Genomic DNA, 17,098 nt, shown 5'->3' with positions numbered 1-17,098 from the left:
TTATGGCAGCTTGCAGTGGGGCTAGATAGAGCCCTTCATAGAATATCCGGGTTGGAAGGGACCTCAGGAGGTCATCTAGTCCAACCCCCTGCTCAAAGCAGGACCAATCCCCAGACAGATTTTTATCCCAGTTCCCTAAGTGGCCCCCTCAAGGATTGAACTCACAACCCTGGGTTTAGCAGGCCAATGCTCAAACCACTGAGCTATCCCTCTCCCCCCCTTTGCCTTCATCTTTTACATGAAGCAGCCTGTCAAGTGCAAGATGAAATTCAATAAAGAAAAGTATAAAAGCACTTCGCTTTGGAAGGAAAGTCAAATGTACAAGATGGGGAATAACTGGCTAGGCGGCAGTACTGCGGAAAGAGTCTGGGGCTTAGAGTGGATCCCAAACTGAATACGAGTCAGCAATGTGATGTGGTTGTGAAAAAGGCGAACATCATTCTAGGGTGCATTAACAGGAATGTGGTATGTGAGACTCGGGCGGTAACTGTCCTGCTCTGCTTGGCACTGGTGAGGTCTCAGCTGGGGCACCGTGTCCAAGCCTGGGTACTGCACTTTAAGAAAGATGTGGACAAACTGGAGATAGTCCAGAGGAGAGCAACAAAAATGATCAAAGGATGAGAAAACCTGACCCATGAGGAAAGGTTAAAAAACTGGACATGTTTAGTCTTGAGAAAAAAAAACCTGAAAGGGGACCTGAAAACAGTCTTCAAATATGTTAAGGGCTGCAATAAAGAGGACAGTGATCAGTTGTTCTCCATGTGCACTGAAGTTAGAACAAAAAGCAATGGGCTTAATCTGCAGCAAGGGAGATTAGGTGATATTAGGAAAAACTCTCTAACTCTAGGGGGAGTTCAGCTCTGGCACAGCTTCCAAGGGAGGTTGTGGAATCCCTGTCACTGGAGGTTTTTAAGACCAGTCTGGACAAACACCTGTCAGGGATGGACTAGGTTTACTTGGTCCTGCCTCAGCACAGGTGGCTGGACTAGATGACTTCTCAAGGCCCCTTCCAGACGGACATTTCTCTGACTGTGAGGACTCTGTCCTGGCTCACTCTGGCTCATCCTAGAGCAGTGGTCCCCAACCATTTCCGGGTGGTGGGCGCCAGACGACGAGCCACCGAGGACCGTGGCAGGCGGATAAGCATCCGCCGAAATGCCACCGAAAAGCGACGTCATCAAGAGGCATCGCCGCCGAAATAGTGTCATCAAGAGGTGTCGCCGCCAAAATGCCGCCGAAAATCAGCAGCGTTTTGGCGGTGGCACCTCTTGGTGATGCTGCTTTTTGGTGGCATTTCGGCAGATGCTTGTCTGCCGGCCAGTACACGGGTGCACATAGATGCCCCAGCGGGCGCCACTGCACCCGCGGGCACCGTATTGGGGACATCTCTGGCTTGGTTAACCTTAGTGGAGAATCTCTCTCAGCTGATAGGCTCTAAGTTCTGCTCCTGCTCCCGCCAGGGGTGAGCAAGACTCGTACGCATGTCCCCTCCTTGGCCAAAGCATCCGAGTGCCCCGGCATGGAGCGCTAGCTGTCCCCAGCACAGCCCACATGTGGAGTACAGGTGGCACCAGCAGGAGCATGCTGAGCTGCAGCAGACAGGAGAGAGAGGTGCCAGCTTCTAACTGGGTGCCAGCATGTGAACTTGCTCTGGATCTGAGGAGCTGTGGCCGCCCAGAGCAGCAGATCTACAACAAGCATCAGCATTATCAGTGCTGAGCAGAGATGGACCTGAACTTCCGGGGAATTTGGGTTTGGATCCAAATGTCACAGCTGGCCCCTGAGTCCATGACCCTTTCTAGCAGAGAGATTAAGCAGTGCAGCATAGTAAGTGCGGAGCCACTTCCTGCCAAGTCTCGCAAACTAACTTAAAGTCTTGTCCTCAGAAGAGAGATAAACCCCTCAGTAAACAGCTGGAATCTGCATGGAGCCCAGTTGGAACCATTTGTCACCCACTCTGATCCTCATCCGCTGGACAAAGCTTGCTGAAGTGGTGCCATAGCAACGGCCCTTCTGAACAGCACTGCTCAGCAGAAAGGAAATGCACCGACCTTTTATCTCAGTCGGTGGCACGCCGATCCCAAACCCGCCCTGCCCAGGAGCAGGCCAGTCTCCTAGCAGCTGTTGGGATTTTCATGCCCTTGCCATGCCACTGAATGTTCCTGCGGAGGATCTTTAAGAACGACGTCAGAGTGTTTCAGGGAGGAGGGTAAATATTCCTCAGCTTTTAAAATGTATTTTATTTTTACAAAAGATCAGGTGGACAATTGATGGCATATGTAGTGTGTGTGTGTGTAGGTTAATGCTGGTGTTTGAGTGAGGCCCTGTGTGTGTCTGTGCAGGCCTCAATCAGCAAGTACTTTTGTGTGTAGCTGGCAGTGTGTGCAGAACTGTGTGTAGCTGGCAGTGTGTTGGAGTGTGGATGTGTGTGCTCTGCAGGGAGGCTGATGCAGCTGTGCATGTGCTAACATTATTTAAAGCCAGGGCTTCATGGAAAGGGGCTGAGCTGAGCTTGTCTGCACAGACCCAGCAGCCGGGGCCTTTCAGATTGACAGTGTCTAGTGCACTGGGCTGCACTGCAGGGCACTCACCAGTGAGATGGGAGCCAAGCGTGGAAAGGCAGAAATGCATCTGCTTGAAAATCTTACAAAGAGACTGAAGCCAAAGCAGTGCACCGAAGAGCAGACAAGGGGCGGATCATGCAGAAGAGTCTGAGACCTGGGAAGGCAGGGATGGTGCCCAGGCTGGGGGAGTCATACCAGGGGTGGCTCCAGGCACCAGCACGCCAAGCTGCGGGAGGCGCTCTGCCGGTCGCCGCGAGGGCGGCAGGCAGGCTGCCTTCGGTGGCATGCCTGTGGAGGGTCCGCTGGTCCCGTGGCTTCGGCGGACCTCCTGCAGGCTGCCGCCGAATTCGTGGGACCGGGGACCTCCCACAGTCAAGCCGCCGAAGGCAGCCTGCCTGCCGTGCTTGGGGCAGCAAAATACCTAGAGCCGCCCCTGAGTAATACTCTTTTTAAAACGTGGACATGAGAAGTGGACACAATATTCCAGGACTGGTCTCACCAATGCTGTAAACGGGTAAATCCCCTGGGATGAGGAGGGGAGGGGACCTTGGGCTGGGAGACAGAGATAAGGAGCTATGGGTGGCAGCGAGGGAGACTGGGACTGGGACGAGGATCTGAGGCTGTTTGAGTTTGAAACCTTTTAACATCGTTTTTTGTATGTAAAATATAACAACTTTATAAACACGCACATGGTGACCAATACAGCTACCCGCTGGGCCCAATCCATCCCCAGAGTAACTGCACAGAAGCCAACGGAGTTAATCTGATGACAAATCTAGCCATACTCCTCCTTCTTTGGTAGCTGGCCAGGGCTTTCTGGCCCCCTCTCCTCTGCTCCCTGCCATTGACAGCCATCCAGTTACCTCTTCTACTGAATTAAAAGAGCCAACCCACCCTTGTTTGGCTAGTGCACTGAGCGCCCAGTCCTGCACCCCCGCTCGGCTGAGCACCCCAACAGCAGTGCTGTGGCAGTGGGATGATGGCTGGTGCATGCCCCTACGGGCAGCGGAGCAAAGCCGCAGTGTTCCACTGCTGCCCTTGAAATGAATGTACATTGTGCCCAGCGTCCATGTGCGGCTTGTTCTCCTCTTGTCACTGGGCACCGGGTGTCATAAGGTGACTGAAGTGATGTCTCCCTCACTGGGCAGCACCCAAGGGCAAACAATGGCTGGATAACAGAGTGCCTGGGTGCTGAGCAATGACACCTGCCAGCACCTTCTCATCAGCGTCTTCAGTCAGCTATGCCCACATGAGACACCGGGATCGGGGCTGGAGCAGGTTGCCTGCCCCAGCCATTGTTCTATTTCCGGGGGACAGCTCAGCGTGGTTTGCCGCCGTTTCACACACAAGCCCTGGGGGCATCACATCCGCCAGACAGCGACAAGGGGCTGCTTCCCTCTAATCTCCCATTATGTGAAACTGCTGTAGGGTGTGACTCCAAGCACTCTGTTTGCTTGCTGATTTAAACTGCTGAGGCAGTAAAGCCAGGACATAGTGCTGGGGACGACACTGCAACAACAGGGTCACCATGAAGGCGGCTCCATTGTCCCTCATTACAAGTGACTAAAACCTACAGACATTGTGTATCCAGCTTCCACCAGTGCCACGAGCCCTTAATACCGGAGAGAACATTTACAGGAAGACTCACACTGGGTCAGGGAGAGCATCGGTGACCAAACGAGAGCTTTGTTAGGGGGCTTTGCTCAGAAAGCCGCCTGACCTGAATCTTACATAGCCCAGACGGCAGTGCTGGCTCTTTGACCAGGGAGCTGTAACCACGAGGGTATGGCTCCTTAGGGGAGCAAAACCACAACTCACCCAGCGGGAGTTATTCTCCTCTAATGCCTGGCTGAGAAAACAGCGAAAGCCAGTACATCCTGCTGCTCTCACCGGTGTCGAGCAAAGGGAGGGTGGATCACACTGGTAATAAGAACTGAGCTCACCCGGGGGACAGGAATTTTAAGGGATGAATATAAGGTAGTAAGAGCCCGTTCCAAGACACTGATTATCACCGAGAGGCCTCAGCCAAGCTCAGGTGCCATTGTGTATGGCTCTGTACACACACCAGGGCCCTGCTCTGAAGAGCTTACAGTCTACAAAGGGTGGGGGGAAAAGGTGCATTATTATCCCCGTGCTACTGATGGGAAACTGAGGCACAGAGCAATTAAATGACTTGCCCAGGGTCTCACAGGGAGTCTGTGTCAGATCTGGGAACCGACCTGGGGTCTCAAGTCCCAGTATAGGCCCTTAACCCCAAGACCCCCCTTCCTTCCATCAGACCCTCTCTCCCTTGTGAACATCTGCAGACCACACGGGCAGGAGATAGGTGTTTGGAAGTTCTCCAGATTTCTGGGCCCACTCGTAGCAGGTGATGTGGTGCTGACAGAGGCAGATCCATGAACAATATACAAACCTCAGACTCACTGGAACTATTTCAGCCTATCTCCAGGCAGGACTCATTAGAACAGCCAGAGCAGGGCTCAGATCCTAAGTAGGTAGAGGCCTTATTGCGATGACTCACATGTAAAGCCCTTCCCTATTTCCATGCCAATCTCACCATGTTTACACTATCACTGAGATCACCATGGCCAAGAAATTGTAACCCCGGGATTACTTTCCCCTGCGTGGTTGGGCTTCCAGTGCAGCACAGAAAACGTCTGCAAGATTCCCACAATCTCTAGTAAACAATCTGCAGTGCCAGGAGCTTTCATTCATTAAACAGAGGCAAAATGTTTCCTGTGTTTTGCATTTCAAACAAGCTTCCCCCTTTTCATCTGGAAACCCCAGAAAAGAGGAGAGTGGGGGACATGTCACTAGACAGAATGAAACCAACGGGGAGAGCTGTACATTTTAACAAGCTCTAATAAGCCCCTTGCCAGGAGTGTAGCAGGAGGAGACAACGGCAGGGGGGAGAGACGGGAGAACGCAGCTGGTCAATGGGATTCTTTTACACAAACACAACTTCTCAAGGTTCCAATATTTTCCTTGTGCGTGGCCCTCTGCCCTCCCCATGGCAATGGGGCCTGTTTATACAAACAGCCATGACGATTCATAATCCCGCAGAGGGCCGTTTCGTCCTTCCTGGCACAAACAGCCAGCGCTCCTTCCACTCTCTCAGAGGTTATTTATTTTTGCTTTAATCAACGTTGTCCATCATCTCACATGGGGGCTTGACTGACGTGGATCAGTTTGCGTGTGCGATTCAGCCGGAGGCCAGCTTCCCTCCCAGCTCTACACATTCAGTGCCGACTGGGTACGCTGGGAGCTCCAGGTTTTCCTGCTTAGAGCCCATATTTCCAATGACGAACAGAGCTGAAATTAACGAAGTGCAACAAAAATACCCCTGGAACATCTGAATCGGATCCCGCCCCTTGTCGGGGTGGATGTGGTGTCTCAATTAACACCTCCAGGGAGGAATGACTCCAGCTTCCTGTACTAAAGCCACCCACTCTCAGTGGAGGAATCGAGCAGCAGCTGGGCTGGGCTGCCCTTGTTTGCTACTAGAGCTCCTTGGCAGCTTTGTCCTTCGAGGGTGAAATTCGCCCCCGGACGGAGAGCCGGACCAGCCATCGCACTTTAGTGGGCCCTAAGTGGGGCACAGGCCTTCTGCTGCCCCCCCTGCCCAGGGATGAGTTTAGTGAGCTGTTAGTTGCATTACAAGAGCACCAGAGGACCCAGCTGAGATCAGGGCCCCATCGTGCTAGGGATGGCCCTGCCCAACAGAGCATTGCCAGCAGATGTCTGTAGTGTGCAGCTGGCCACAGCCATCACCCCTAGTGCTTTTAAACCTGTATTTGAGCAAATCACTCCCTGGATCGGGGCCCCCAGGCTCTCTCCGGCTGAGACACACAAGGGCCACTTGCCAGGAGCCCAAGGGCTGCACCAAATTTGCAGCAGCCCTTCCTACCATACCTTAGCACAGGCAATGGACAACACTGTTCAGCTCACATCAAGATGGAGTCTGGCACATTGGGCCCTGTAGCTTCTGCTGGCCGTACCTCTGGCAAAGAGAAGGGGGACTGCAAGCGGTGCCAAAGACCCTCGTAGGCTGCCTCTGGCTGCGCTTTGCCCCCTCTACCTTTGCTGTGTAAACGGCGTCTGGGTAGGGAACCGGGGCATTCTGCTTTCCTTTACATAGAAACCAAGGCTTTGCCTTTTAAACAGCTTCCTTCAACCGGAACCATGTGTTCTATTTATACAACAAGGCCTCCCTATAAACAAGGAAGCCTTAAAAAAAACATCTCTCTGAAGTTTATTCCACAAAGGTCACTCAGCTGCAGTGCATTGCACCCACCCGAGAATCCATCTCTGAGCACAGCCCCCTCCTGGTCACGTCGCCCGCTCAGAGGTGTCTGGAAGGCTGCAGCAGGCACTTGCAGAGGGGCTGAGCTCAGCTGATATCACTATAAACCCGACCCCTGTGTTCAGATGGTTGTATTAAAGGCCCCCCTCTCCCTGATAACATGCAGATAGGTCATTAAACCATAAGGGCCCTGACATAAGCAGATGCCATTTCTGCTGAAGCTAGCGGGAGCCGAACCCAACTGCACAAATGATAAATTTGGCCCAACTTTTTTCAACAACGACTGTCTGCGGAGTAAGCAGTGCCGCTGTTGGGCCCAAACCATTCCTTCTGGGAGCCAGCCGCAGACGGCTTATTTCCTATGCAACCAGCACATACGACTGAAAAGAACTGAGCCAGACAGCAAGTCTGGGGAGCCACAGACATGTGGAGTAGGATACTCTCACACGCCATTTACTCCAAATGACTTGGGCGGTTAATGGGAAAGACTAAGGTGTCCTGCACTAGTGCAGGTGTTTTTTTAGCCAGCTGTCATCCCTGGTGGCAAGGGAATCCCAGGCTGGATTTTTGTGCCCAAGAACAGAAAAAAACCAGTACTCAGATTCAGAGTGAAACAGAAGGAGGGAGAGAGTGTGCTCTGGGCTGGGTTCCCTTGATGGGAAGGTGGAGCACTTGCAAAGTCAAGCTGTTCAAATTGACAGTGAAGAAAGAGAAGCAACTCGGCTGTCCCCTGCATATTGCTCACTTGGCTGCTTGTATTATTTGCTGAGGAAAAGTCAGCAGACAATGCAGCAGTGTTGAGAGAAACCCTTCTGCAATGCCTCTCACTGCACAGCCACAGAGAATGGGCAGTCGGAAAGGTCTCCTGGGTGTGCAAGGGGTCTGTAGACAGGACAGCATCCAACTAATTTTAGTGAGAAGAAATTCTCATCCTTTTTGATCCCTGCACTTCACTATCGCCCCATTCCCACACCCCCATTGAGATACATCTTTGTGGCTTGCTTATTCCTGAATGGAGATGCTCCCACAGTAACAGTGGTATCACATGAGACATGGGTAAGAGCCTGGGTAAGAACAATGCTGTGTCCTGTGTCCTCTAGACATGAGAATTTGGGGGCTTTCTGGCAGATTTTTGTTACATGCTATGTACATTCTCCCATCCTGTGTAAGTGTAAGAGTCATGCAGCTGGAAGTGGAGCCAACTAATCAGTGCTCCCTCTTTACTTTGTGTCTCTCATTGTTCCAGATACCTACAACGTTGCCTTCTTCAGCAGGAGACCAGATGCCCCTCACTCTGGAGAAGTTACAGGTGGGGAACGCCACTGTAGTTAGGGTTCTCCCCTTTCTACTGCAGGACTCTAGTGACTTAGCCAAGTGGTGTTTAGGGTCTGCAGTCTTTTAGCATCAGTCCTCAGCATGAACAACTAAGAGACACCATTATTTTGAGAGGCACCCTTAGTAATGAAATCTCCCCCAGCTTCTTTTATTCCACAGGCAGGGGACTGCCTGAAAGGGACAAACACTTGTGTCGACACTTCTGCAGCACAAAGACAAGCGGCTGTACTCCCATCCCGTGCAGCTGTCGGCTGCTGGAAGGATGTTCTCATCATGTGGTGGAAACCATGTAATTCTCCTCTTCCACTTCCACCTCCTACCCAGCATTCATATGCAGGCTTAGCACAAACCATTCAACACCATGTCGTCATGCCCACCAGGGTCTATGAGAGAGACTACGTGCAACAGAGGCAGGCTCAATGACACCAGAAGCGGCAGCAGCACCACCTTAATCTGCATGGTGTCCTCAGGTGCAGAGCACCTGGAAAGCTCAGGCCTTTTCTCACCAGTCCATGAGGGCAAGACCCTCCAGACTCACTCCATCTGCCTACCTTGGAGAAGAATCCCTCTTTTGTGTTGGGCATAAGGAAGCCAAACGTGACAGAGCAAGAGAATCTGCTACGTACAGCCAACTTCGAGTGCCTGGATTCCTTAAAGAGGAATCTGGAAAACTTCTCTGTTTATACACCTGCCATCTTTTGACTTATGCCTCAGAGGATGAGGTATGCAGGAGGCAGCTTGGACAACTAAATTTATTCCCGAAGCCTGGACTAAATCCTGGCTTTCTGTGAAATGTCTGTAAGTGACACATCTGGTTACCAGCTGACTAGCCAGCAAAATACTGCACAAGCTGAAACACCTGAGTGCAAGACAGGCAAAGTAGTGTGTGCACTGCTATACAACCCACTGCAAAGCCTATCACAGGCTAACGTGCTCCTTGCACGAGCGGGCCAGGCTGTTTCTCTTGAGATGCTGTGGGCTCTTGGGCAAGGACAATATTTAAATCCTAACCCATCTCCCATGTGGGTGGCCAATGACTGACTCCTATTAAAATCACATGAGAAGAATATTCTCATGGCTGCAGTTTTCAGCTTAATTAACTTCATATGAAAAGCAACTGAAGTCCTTAATAAACAGCAGAATGGGATTTTCAAAGGCACCTTTGGCAGTTAGGTGCACACTTCAGCAGGGTGTGGGTGGACTCTTTTGAAAATCTCATCCAAAGTCCCTATTCCCCCTTAAACAACCCCCGCAAGCCCATGTTAGCAATGTTCCAGTCACTTCAGAAAGAACAGATGCCAGTACTAGCTGTGCTTTAGCTTGATGACATTAATTGTTCTGGGGCCTTTAGCTTTTGTAATTCTCCTCAGCCGAGCCGGCATTCAGTCATTCCTGTAATGACTCTGCTGCTTTGCACAGCTTCTGGTGGCGTAATTGCTACAGCCCAGTCCTGGGCAGTGGATTGGAGCAGTGTCACTGTACAACAGCAGCTCCTGAAGAGTGACAGGCAGTGGGAAATCCAGAGAACAGTGTGCCTGGTATTCGCACACAGACCTTTCCCATCCCCAGGGCTCTCCCCTCCCCCAAGAGGGAGTGTCTCAGGATGCAGGCCATTCTATTTTGACATTACAAGGGTCTAATAACAGAGCTTACAACTGCAGACCCCAACTACTAAGGCAGGGCTTCTCAAGCTTCGTGGCACCGTGACCCCCTTCTGACAACAAAAATTACTACACGATCCCAGGAGTGGGGACTGAAGCCTGAGTCCACCCTGGGGAAGAGGAGGACAAAGCCTGACCCCACCACTGGGGGGGCTCAAAGCTGAAGCCCAAGGGGGCCTGTAACCTGAGCCATGCTGCACAGGGCTGAAGCCCTAAGCTTGGGCTTCAGCCCAGGGCGGTGGGGCTCAGGCTCTGGCCCCAGCAAGTCTAAACCAGGCCTGGCGACCCCATTAAAACAGGGTCGTGACCCACTTTGGGGTCCCGACCCATAGTTTGAGAACCGCTGTACTAAGGGATCCTGGTACTTTCCAACCCAACAAACGTCCCCCATTAAACGACCAGCATGTCAGTCTTTTTTACATCTTTGCACGTGCAAACTGAGTAGCCCCTATCTCCAATTAGCCAAATACACACTTGAAAACAAGCAGCCGCTATTCTGATTCTTACTCTGTTTGGAATTTGGTCTCACACCAAACATTCAACTCCACAGTCTGTCCTCTGTGGATGTCAGGATGCTCAAACACTTGCTCACACTCCTTTCATTCAAGCTTGTGCTGGTGGCAGTAAGATTAAACGTTTGCTAGGGCGAAATCACTGCAACAAAGAGTTCACCTCACAATTCTGCACAACCAGCAGCCGGCATGTTTTGATAGTGGGATTATTTTCTTGTAGTTCAATTCCAGGCACAGTTTGTTTAAGCAGCTTCCAACATTTTTCCCCCCATTCCCCAGGGAAAACTTTGTGTGAGCAGGGGGTGTTGTTTCACAATCAAAGAAAGCTCATTCCTCACTGCCTGGGCTTGCTGTGTAGGGGACTTGTGAGCGCTTCACACAGTCACAGGGTTTCGCTTAAACTAAAGCAGAATGACTAGCCTCCACAATGTTATTTTTTCAGAGGAAGATGGGGGTTCTACAGGCCAAGGGCAGGGATCAGGGATGGATGCACTGTATTTCTCCGTGAAAGGCCTTGTGTGGGGCTCCCACTTCCAAGGACAGCTGAACAGCTCCAGAACTTATATTTGCAAATCCAGAACTAGTGGCCACTCGTGAGCCACAAGAGGTCCCAAGATGTGAATCAAGGTTTTCCTTCCCCACAAGGAGCTGAGCCTACCAGTTTTCCTTTGCAGCACAATTAAGGTCATCAAGCTAAAGTACAGCCAAGATTTGCTTTTGTTCTTTTTGAAGTGAGTGGAACATCCTCACTCAGGATTCCCCACATGCATTTAGGAGCCAACAGACCACGTGTGCGCAACTGGCTGCCTGTCCTGAGCTTACTCTGGACTCTCTTGCACTGGGCAGCCAGAAACCTGCACCCTGCACTCCCTGAGTGGAGGGTTAGTGACTCCAGAGCACCCCTTAAGTGTCTTGTGTCTGAACATCTCTCCAGCACCACAGCTGCTCTCTGAGCCCCGGGGCAGCAGGAGCTGCCGTGCAGATATAAAGGGAGAAGGTCTGCTGGGCTGGTGTGGGTCTCAGCACAAACCCAGGACAGAACGAATACAGAATGCCTCAAAGCGCAGCTCGGGACAGCCAAGCGAGCCTGATGCAATGCCATTCAGACGAAAGAGCATCGAACGAATCCTACCAACGGCAGAATCTGATTCCCAGTGATAGGGCACAGGAGCAAGTCATGTTTCATGTGAACATGCTCATGTGGGTGCCCAAGTTGGGATGAAAAGCAGTGGAATTGCCCTGATTCTGCTGCTTGGGAGAAGGCCGCATAGGGGCATTTTATGCCAGGGCACAGGCTTTCCTGCAGCTCTTTCTGGGGCAGTGCAGGGAATGGGGAGAGTGGGAACGCTGGGGCTACAAAGTATGTGGTGCCATTAACCCAAACCGCAGCACGACAGCAAACCACGGCCGCTCTCGTTTGGCTCTCAGCTGTCTTGGCAAGGCAACTAATAAATCCCAATGGAATTCACTGGTCCCAAATCTGCACTTTGGTGACTCAGTCCGAATAGACTGAGAACTGAAAAGTGAAAATGGCCTGGCTCTCAGCCATGAAGGGGGTCTGCGGGGTGAAGCTGGCCCTGAGGACCATGATAACATCACAGCTTGTTCATTAGGGTCTCAGCTCATCTGGTTTAAGCAGGGAAGCACAAAATACCCAGCCCGGAGGGATGAGAAGTAAAGTCAGCGCTGGGATGGGACAGCAAGAAGAGCCTTTCTGGCATCTTTGTGTGAATGATAATGAACATTTGTCTGTACAGCACAGACACCCTGTGTTTATTCAGGGGTTCCTGGCCTGGCTTCCCCTCTTGTTCTGTGTTTGCACTGGCCTGTCCGTTCCCACGCCACCCGGCAGGGCTATTCCGCACCGCATCCGTCCCCAAACCCACTAGCCCCAAGGAGCAGCGCCACCCTCGCGGGACCCACTTCTCAGGCGCACCAGGCAGCTGCCCACTTGCCAGGGCCCGCGGGCCAGCCCCGGGCGCCTCCGCCTGGGAGAACCAGGCCCCGCGAGGCGCGGTTGGCCCGATCCCCAAATGCACCTTCGCTGCAGCCCGGACACGCCTGTGGGTCCCTCCCTCGCCGGGGCCGCGGGCGCAGCGAGCGCCGTGTGGACACGCCGGGGCCCTGCCCGCTGCTCTGCCCCGCCAGCGGCGAGCGGGACGTCGGAGCTTTGCCACCGCCAGGCACCTCCCGGCTCCGGCTCCGGCTCCGCCCGCCCGGGGCACCGGCCGCACCTGCCCGCCCGCCCGCGGCGCCCGCTTACCTGGGCGGCGGCCTGCGCGGCGGCGGCGAGCAGCGAGAGGCGCAGCACGGCCAGGCCGAGCGCCCCCATGGCCGCGGGGAGGTGCGGGGCCGGCCCGGCCGCAGAGCCCGTCGCTCACGGCCGCCTCGTGGGCTCTGCGCCGCCCGGCCCCTTCCAGGCGGCTCCACCGGGGGCAGCGGGAGGCGGAGCCACGAGTGACAGCCCAGGGTCCGCCGCCCCCGCAGGGCTCCTGGCCCAGGGCCCGGCCCGGCCCCGCCCCGCCCGCCGCTCCGCAGAGCTCGGGGACCGGGCCCTGCCCGGTGCCCCCGCGCGCGGCGCCCTCGGCAGCCTCTGCCCCCTGTGTCCTCTGCACCCTGTGTCCTTTGTACCCATGTCCCCTGCGCCCCCTGCGCCCTGTGCCCCCTGTGTCCTCTGCCCCTGCGCCCTCTGCCCCCTGTGTCCTCTGCACCCTGTGCCCCCTGTGTCTTTTGTACCCATGTCCCCTGCGCCCCCTGCGCCCTGTGCCCCCTGTGTCCTCTGCACCCTGCACCCTGTGCCCCTTGTGTCCTCTGCGCCCTGTGCCCTGTGTCCTTTGTACCCATGTCCCCTGCGCCCCCTGCGCCCTGTGCCCCGTGTCCTCTGCACCCATGTCCCCAGTGTCCCCTGCACCCTGTGCCCCTTGTGTCCTGTGCCCCATGTCCTCTGCACCCAATTCCCAGTGTCCCCTGCCCCCTGTGCCCCCTGTGTCTCTTCACCCATGTCCCCAGTGTCCCCTGTGCCCCGTGTCTCCTGCGCCCTGTGCCCCGTGTCCCCTGTGTCCTCTGCACCCATGTCCCCAGTGTCCCCTGTGCCCCGTGTCTCCTGCGCCCTGTGCCCCGTGTCCCCTGTGTCCTCTGCACCCATGTCCCCTGCGCCCCCTGCGCCCTGTGCCCCTTGTGTCCTCTGCCCCCTGTGCCCCCTGTGTCCTTTGTACCCATGTCCCCAGTGTCCCCTCTGCCCCCTGTGTCCTCTGCACCCATGTCCCCAGTGTCCCCAGTGTCCCCTGCCCCCTGTGCCCCGTGTCCTTTGTACCCATGTCCCCAGTGTCCCCTGTGCCCTGCGCCCTGTGTCCTCTGCACCCATGTCCCCTGCACCCCCTGCACCCTGTGCCCTTGTGTCCTCTGCACCCTGTGCCCCCTGTGTCCTCTGCACCCATGTCCCCAGTGTCCCCTGTGCCCTGTGTCCCCTGCACCCTGTGCCCCCTGTGTCCTGTGTCCTTTGTACCCATGTCCCCTGTGCCCCGTGTCCCCTGTGCCCCTTGTGTCCCCTGCACCCATGTCTCCAGTGTCCCCTGTGCCCTGTGTCCTCTGCACCCATGTCCCCAGTGTCCCCTGTGCCCCGTGTCCTCTACACCCAGTGCACAGGGTCCGTCCAAGCACTCCAGGAACGGGCAGCTCTGGGCTCTGTACCAGAGGTGCAGACACACACACAGGGAGCCAGTCCCTATGGCTGATTGAAGGGGGGTGTCACCTCACCACAGGACAGTACAGGATCGCCCCCAGGCCCAGGGGCTATACCCGGGCTGAACTCCTTCCTGCTGCTTCTCTCGACCGAGAAGCCCCCAAGCTGAGAACCTCTGTGTGCAGTGGCCCGAATGGAGGCCCAGTCTGCCCAGAGCTCTGCTGGAGGGTAGGGTAGGGGGTCTCTGCATGGGAGGTTATGCTGGGGAATCCCCACAGTCAAGCAAGTTTCGAGAGAGCCTCCCTATGGAGCAGGGCATTCAACCAGCAAAGCTGCTTCCAAAGGCATCTCCCAAGTGGCAATGCCCAGTGGTCTGTGCCCTGCTGCTACCTCCATGGGGCCAATGCTGGTGTCACTTTTGATTCCAGGAATAAGAGCTAAGGCAGTGGGTGGTTCTACGCCTGCTACATTGGCTGCCTGTGTGTCTGTCGGACTAGGTGAACAGGCTTTTGACCACCCAAGCCAGAGGGATAATTCGTGAGGGGGCAGGCTCGTAATAGGATGGCTTCCCAACCTTGACTGCGATTTTCCTGCCCCAAACTCTGATGTCATTAAAATGCTATTGGCTCCCTATGGAGCGTACTAGGCCTGCAGGAAGGAGCCTTTCTCCTGGGGAGCTTGTAAAGTCTGCAGGAGCAAGAACCTCTGGGTGGAAATGTTCTTGCTAGGAAAGTTTTCTGCATTGAACCTTTCCTGTATAGCTCCAATAGAAATGTTGTGCCCCAGGGACGGTCCTAGTGGGAAGGGCTTTGGGTTTGAGCTTGGTACCCCAGGTAAGCCCTATACATGAGCCACACCCCATTGCTGGCGTGATTGTTAGTGTGTATATTAGGGTTAGAGGCTAACCAGGTCTTTTGCCAACAGGGGATGTGGCCGGAGATGCAGAGGATAAGTCTCAATTTTTCATCAGTTAGGGAAAGCTGTTCTGTTGACTCTCCCTTGGTCCTCTGCATGTCCCTGTCCCCATTCCTGGTGCCAAGCAGGGAGAGGGATGCATTGCTGTGGTGTTCCCATCGACCCTAATAGACATGTTGCATTTCAAGCCAGATGTTATTACTAACAGGGGAGTCTCACATGCAGTGAAGAAAATGACATTTGTAGCAACTGTATGTAGAAAGCCACACAGAACATCAGCTAGGAAGTGGAAGACCAACCTGAGCATGGGAGAGAGGCAGTAGGGCACCAGTCTTATAAGAAGAATCTCTGGCAGTGGTCACTGATGTAAATATAATTTCACTTCTATGGAGCAAGGATTAAGAGGAACCATCCGTAACTAGCTAGATGCTAACGGAGCCAGAGGTGGCTGGGATGAACTCATCAGGCCAGAGCAACTTGATTACAGAATTATGAAATCAGCTGTTCATGGGACTGTAGTGGATATTATCTCCCAGGTATAAAAAGGCAGTGGTACAATTTTGTCTGAGAACTGCATGTAGTGGTTCGGCAGTGATCCAGCTGAGCGCTGTCACATGGAAGGAAAACTGACTCAAGGACGAGAAACAAAGGGTGACTGAGGTCCAACCTCGCATCTGGACCCATGGTTTCAGTGCAGCTTTTGTAGATTCTTGCCATAGGCTGAGTGTATGTCACAGCCATATAGCTATGGGCTTTTTCACACCAGCAGGCCTATTTCTGAACAAGGCTCTGCCAGGAATTGTCACAAATGTGGCTTTTTGCAACTTCAGGTATTTTTTAAAATAGTTTATGTCCCTGATTCAGTCAGGTACTTAACGCAGGTGCCTAACTTCAACCCTGACTACACATATGCTCCAAATGAATAGCGTCGCTGAAGTCGACGTACATAGATCTACTTACCACGGTGTCTTCTCTGCAGTAAGTCGACAGCTGACACTCTCCCGTTGACTGCGCTTGCGCTCCTCATTCTGGTGGAGTACCAGAGTCAATGGGAGAGCGCTAGACTAGATGTGATAAATGGACCACCACTGGATTGATCACTGCCCGCTGATCTGGGGGGTAGTGTAGACAAGCCCGAGACACCTGTTTAAGTACTATGCTGAACTGGGGCCTTAAACTATCAATTGACTGGTACTGGATGATTTTAGGCAATTTATTTTTTTTCATGACAGACAACTTAGTATTTATTGCAATATATTGTGCCATGCTTCTTTGTTTAGCTAATATTGGGACTTTTGCATTTTTGCCATGACTTTGAATTTTTTCTCACTGCGGACAACCAGCCTTGGTAGTGCTAAACAGCAATGTGTAGAAGAAGAAGAATAGACTGATAATACTTTGCCTGTATCTACCACTTCATCCACAGGGTGCTGTAATGATTGGCAATAGGTCTAGTTTTATTAACATCCTCATTAATGACATGGTAGAGGGGGCAAATGGTACTTTAATTAAATTATAGTCAACATTGCTCATGACAAGTAACTTGTGGTTTTAGGTAAAATCAGGAAATGAATATTCTAAAAGATTTAGACTGCCATCTAGTGACTCCTTCACTTATTTATACTTCGCCTTGTAATTTTTTGGTCTGACCAACAATTTTTGATATTTTTTGGAGAGTAGGGGTTAGAAAACTGACCATTTTTCAAAACTGGAATTTTTTTGCGGGGGAGGCAAATTAAAAATGTTCTGGTTTTCAATGAAACCCCCAAATGAAAAATATTTTAATCCCCCCCCATCCTATCTCCCTTCTTCCAGGGCAAAATAGAAAATGAAAAAAGGGAAGAAGGGGAAATTGGAAAAACAAAAAGCCATTTTTGAAACTGCAGATTTTCAATACACATTTTGAATGAGTGACAAAGCACTCCTTTTTTAAACCTGCAGATTTAAACAAGAAATCCCATTTATTTTGCAAAACCTCCCATTTTTTGACCATCTACAGTAACTTTGCTTATAAGTTTTTCCTGTTCCAGAATGGTATGTGGGTTTAACTAAGAAACCACTGATTCTGCCTTTTCAAATGTGTAATTGGGAGGTTGGAGATATGATGGTAAAAATCAGGTTGAAAT

At 52.8% G+C, this 17,098-nt stretch overlaps 1 protein-coding gene across 2 annotated transcripts in view; it reads right to left on the bottom strand.

Moving 5' to 3' along the window:
- The window catches only part of OLFML2A (olfactomedin like 2A), a 31,566-nt gene extending 18,796 nt beyond the window's left edge, over positions 1 to 12,770 (bottom strand). For both annotated transcript variants that reach the window (XM_044992856.1, XM_044992857.1), the window contains exon 1: positions 12,639 to 12,770. In XM_044992856.1, coding sequence (XP_044848791.1) covers positions 12,639 to 12,707 — 69 coding nt within the window. In that variant the 5' untranslated portion in view covers positions 12,708 to 12,770. The remainder of the gene's footprint in view (positions 1 to 12,638) is intronic.
- Between the last annotated feature and the right edge of the window lie 4,328 nt (positions 12,771 to 17,098).

This window comes from Mauremys mutica, chromosome 18 (assembly GCF_020497125.1).
Source record: "Mauremys mutica isolate MM-2020 ecotype Southern chromosome 18, ASM2049712v1, whole genome shotgun sequence".
In the NCBI taxonomy this organism is placed as follows: domain Eukaryota; kingdom Metazoa; phylum Chordata; order Testudines; family Geoemydidae; genus Mauremys; species Mauremys mutica.
Note: the sequence above shows the minus strand (reverse complement) of the source record. Positions and strands in the feature narration are given on the sequence as shown.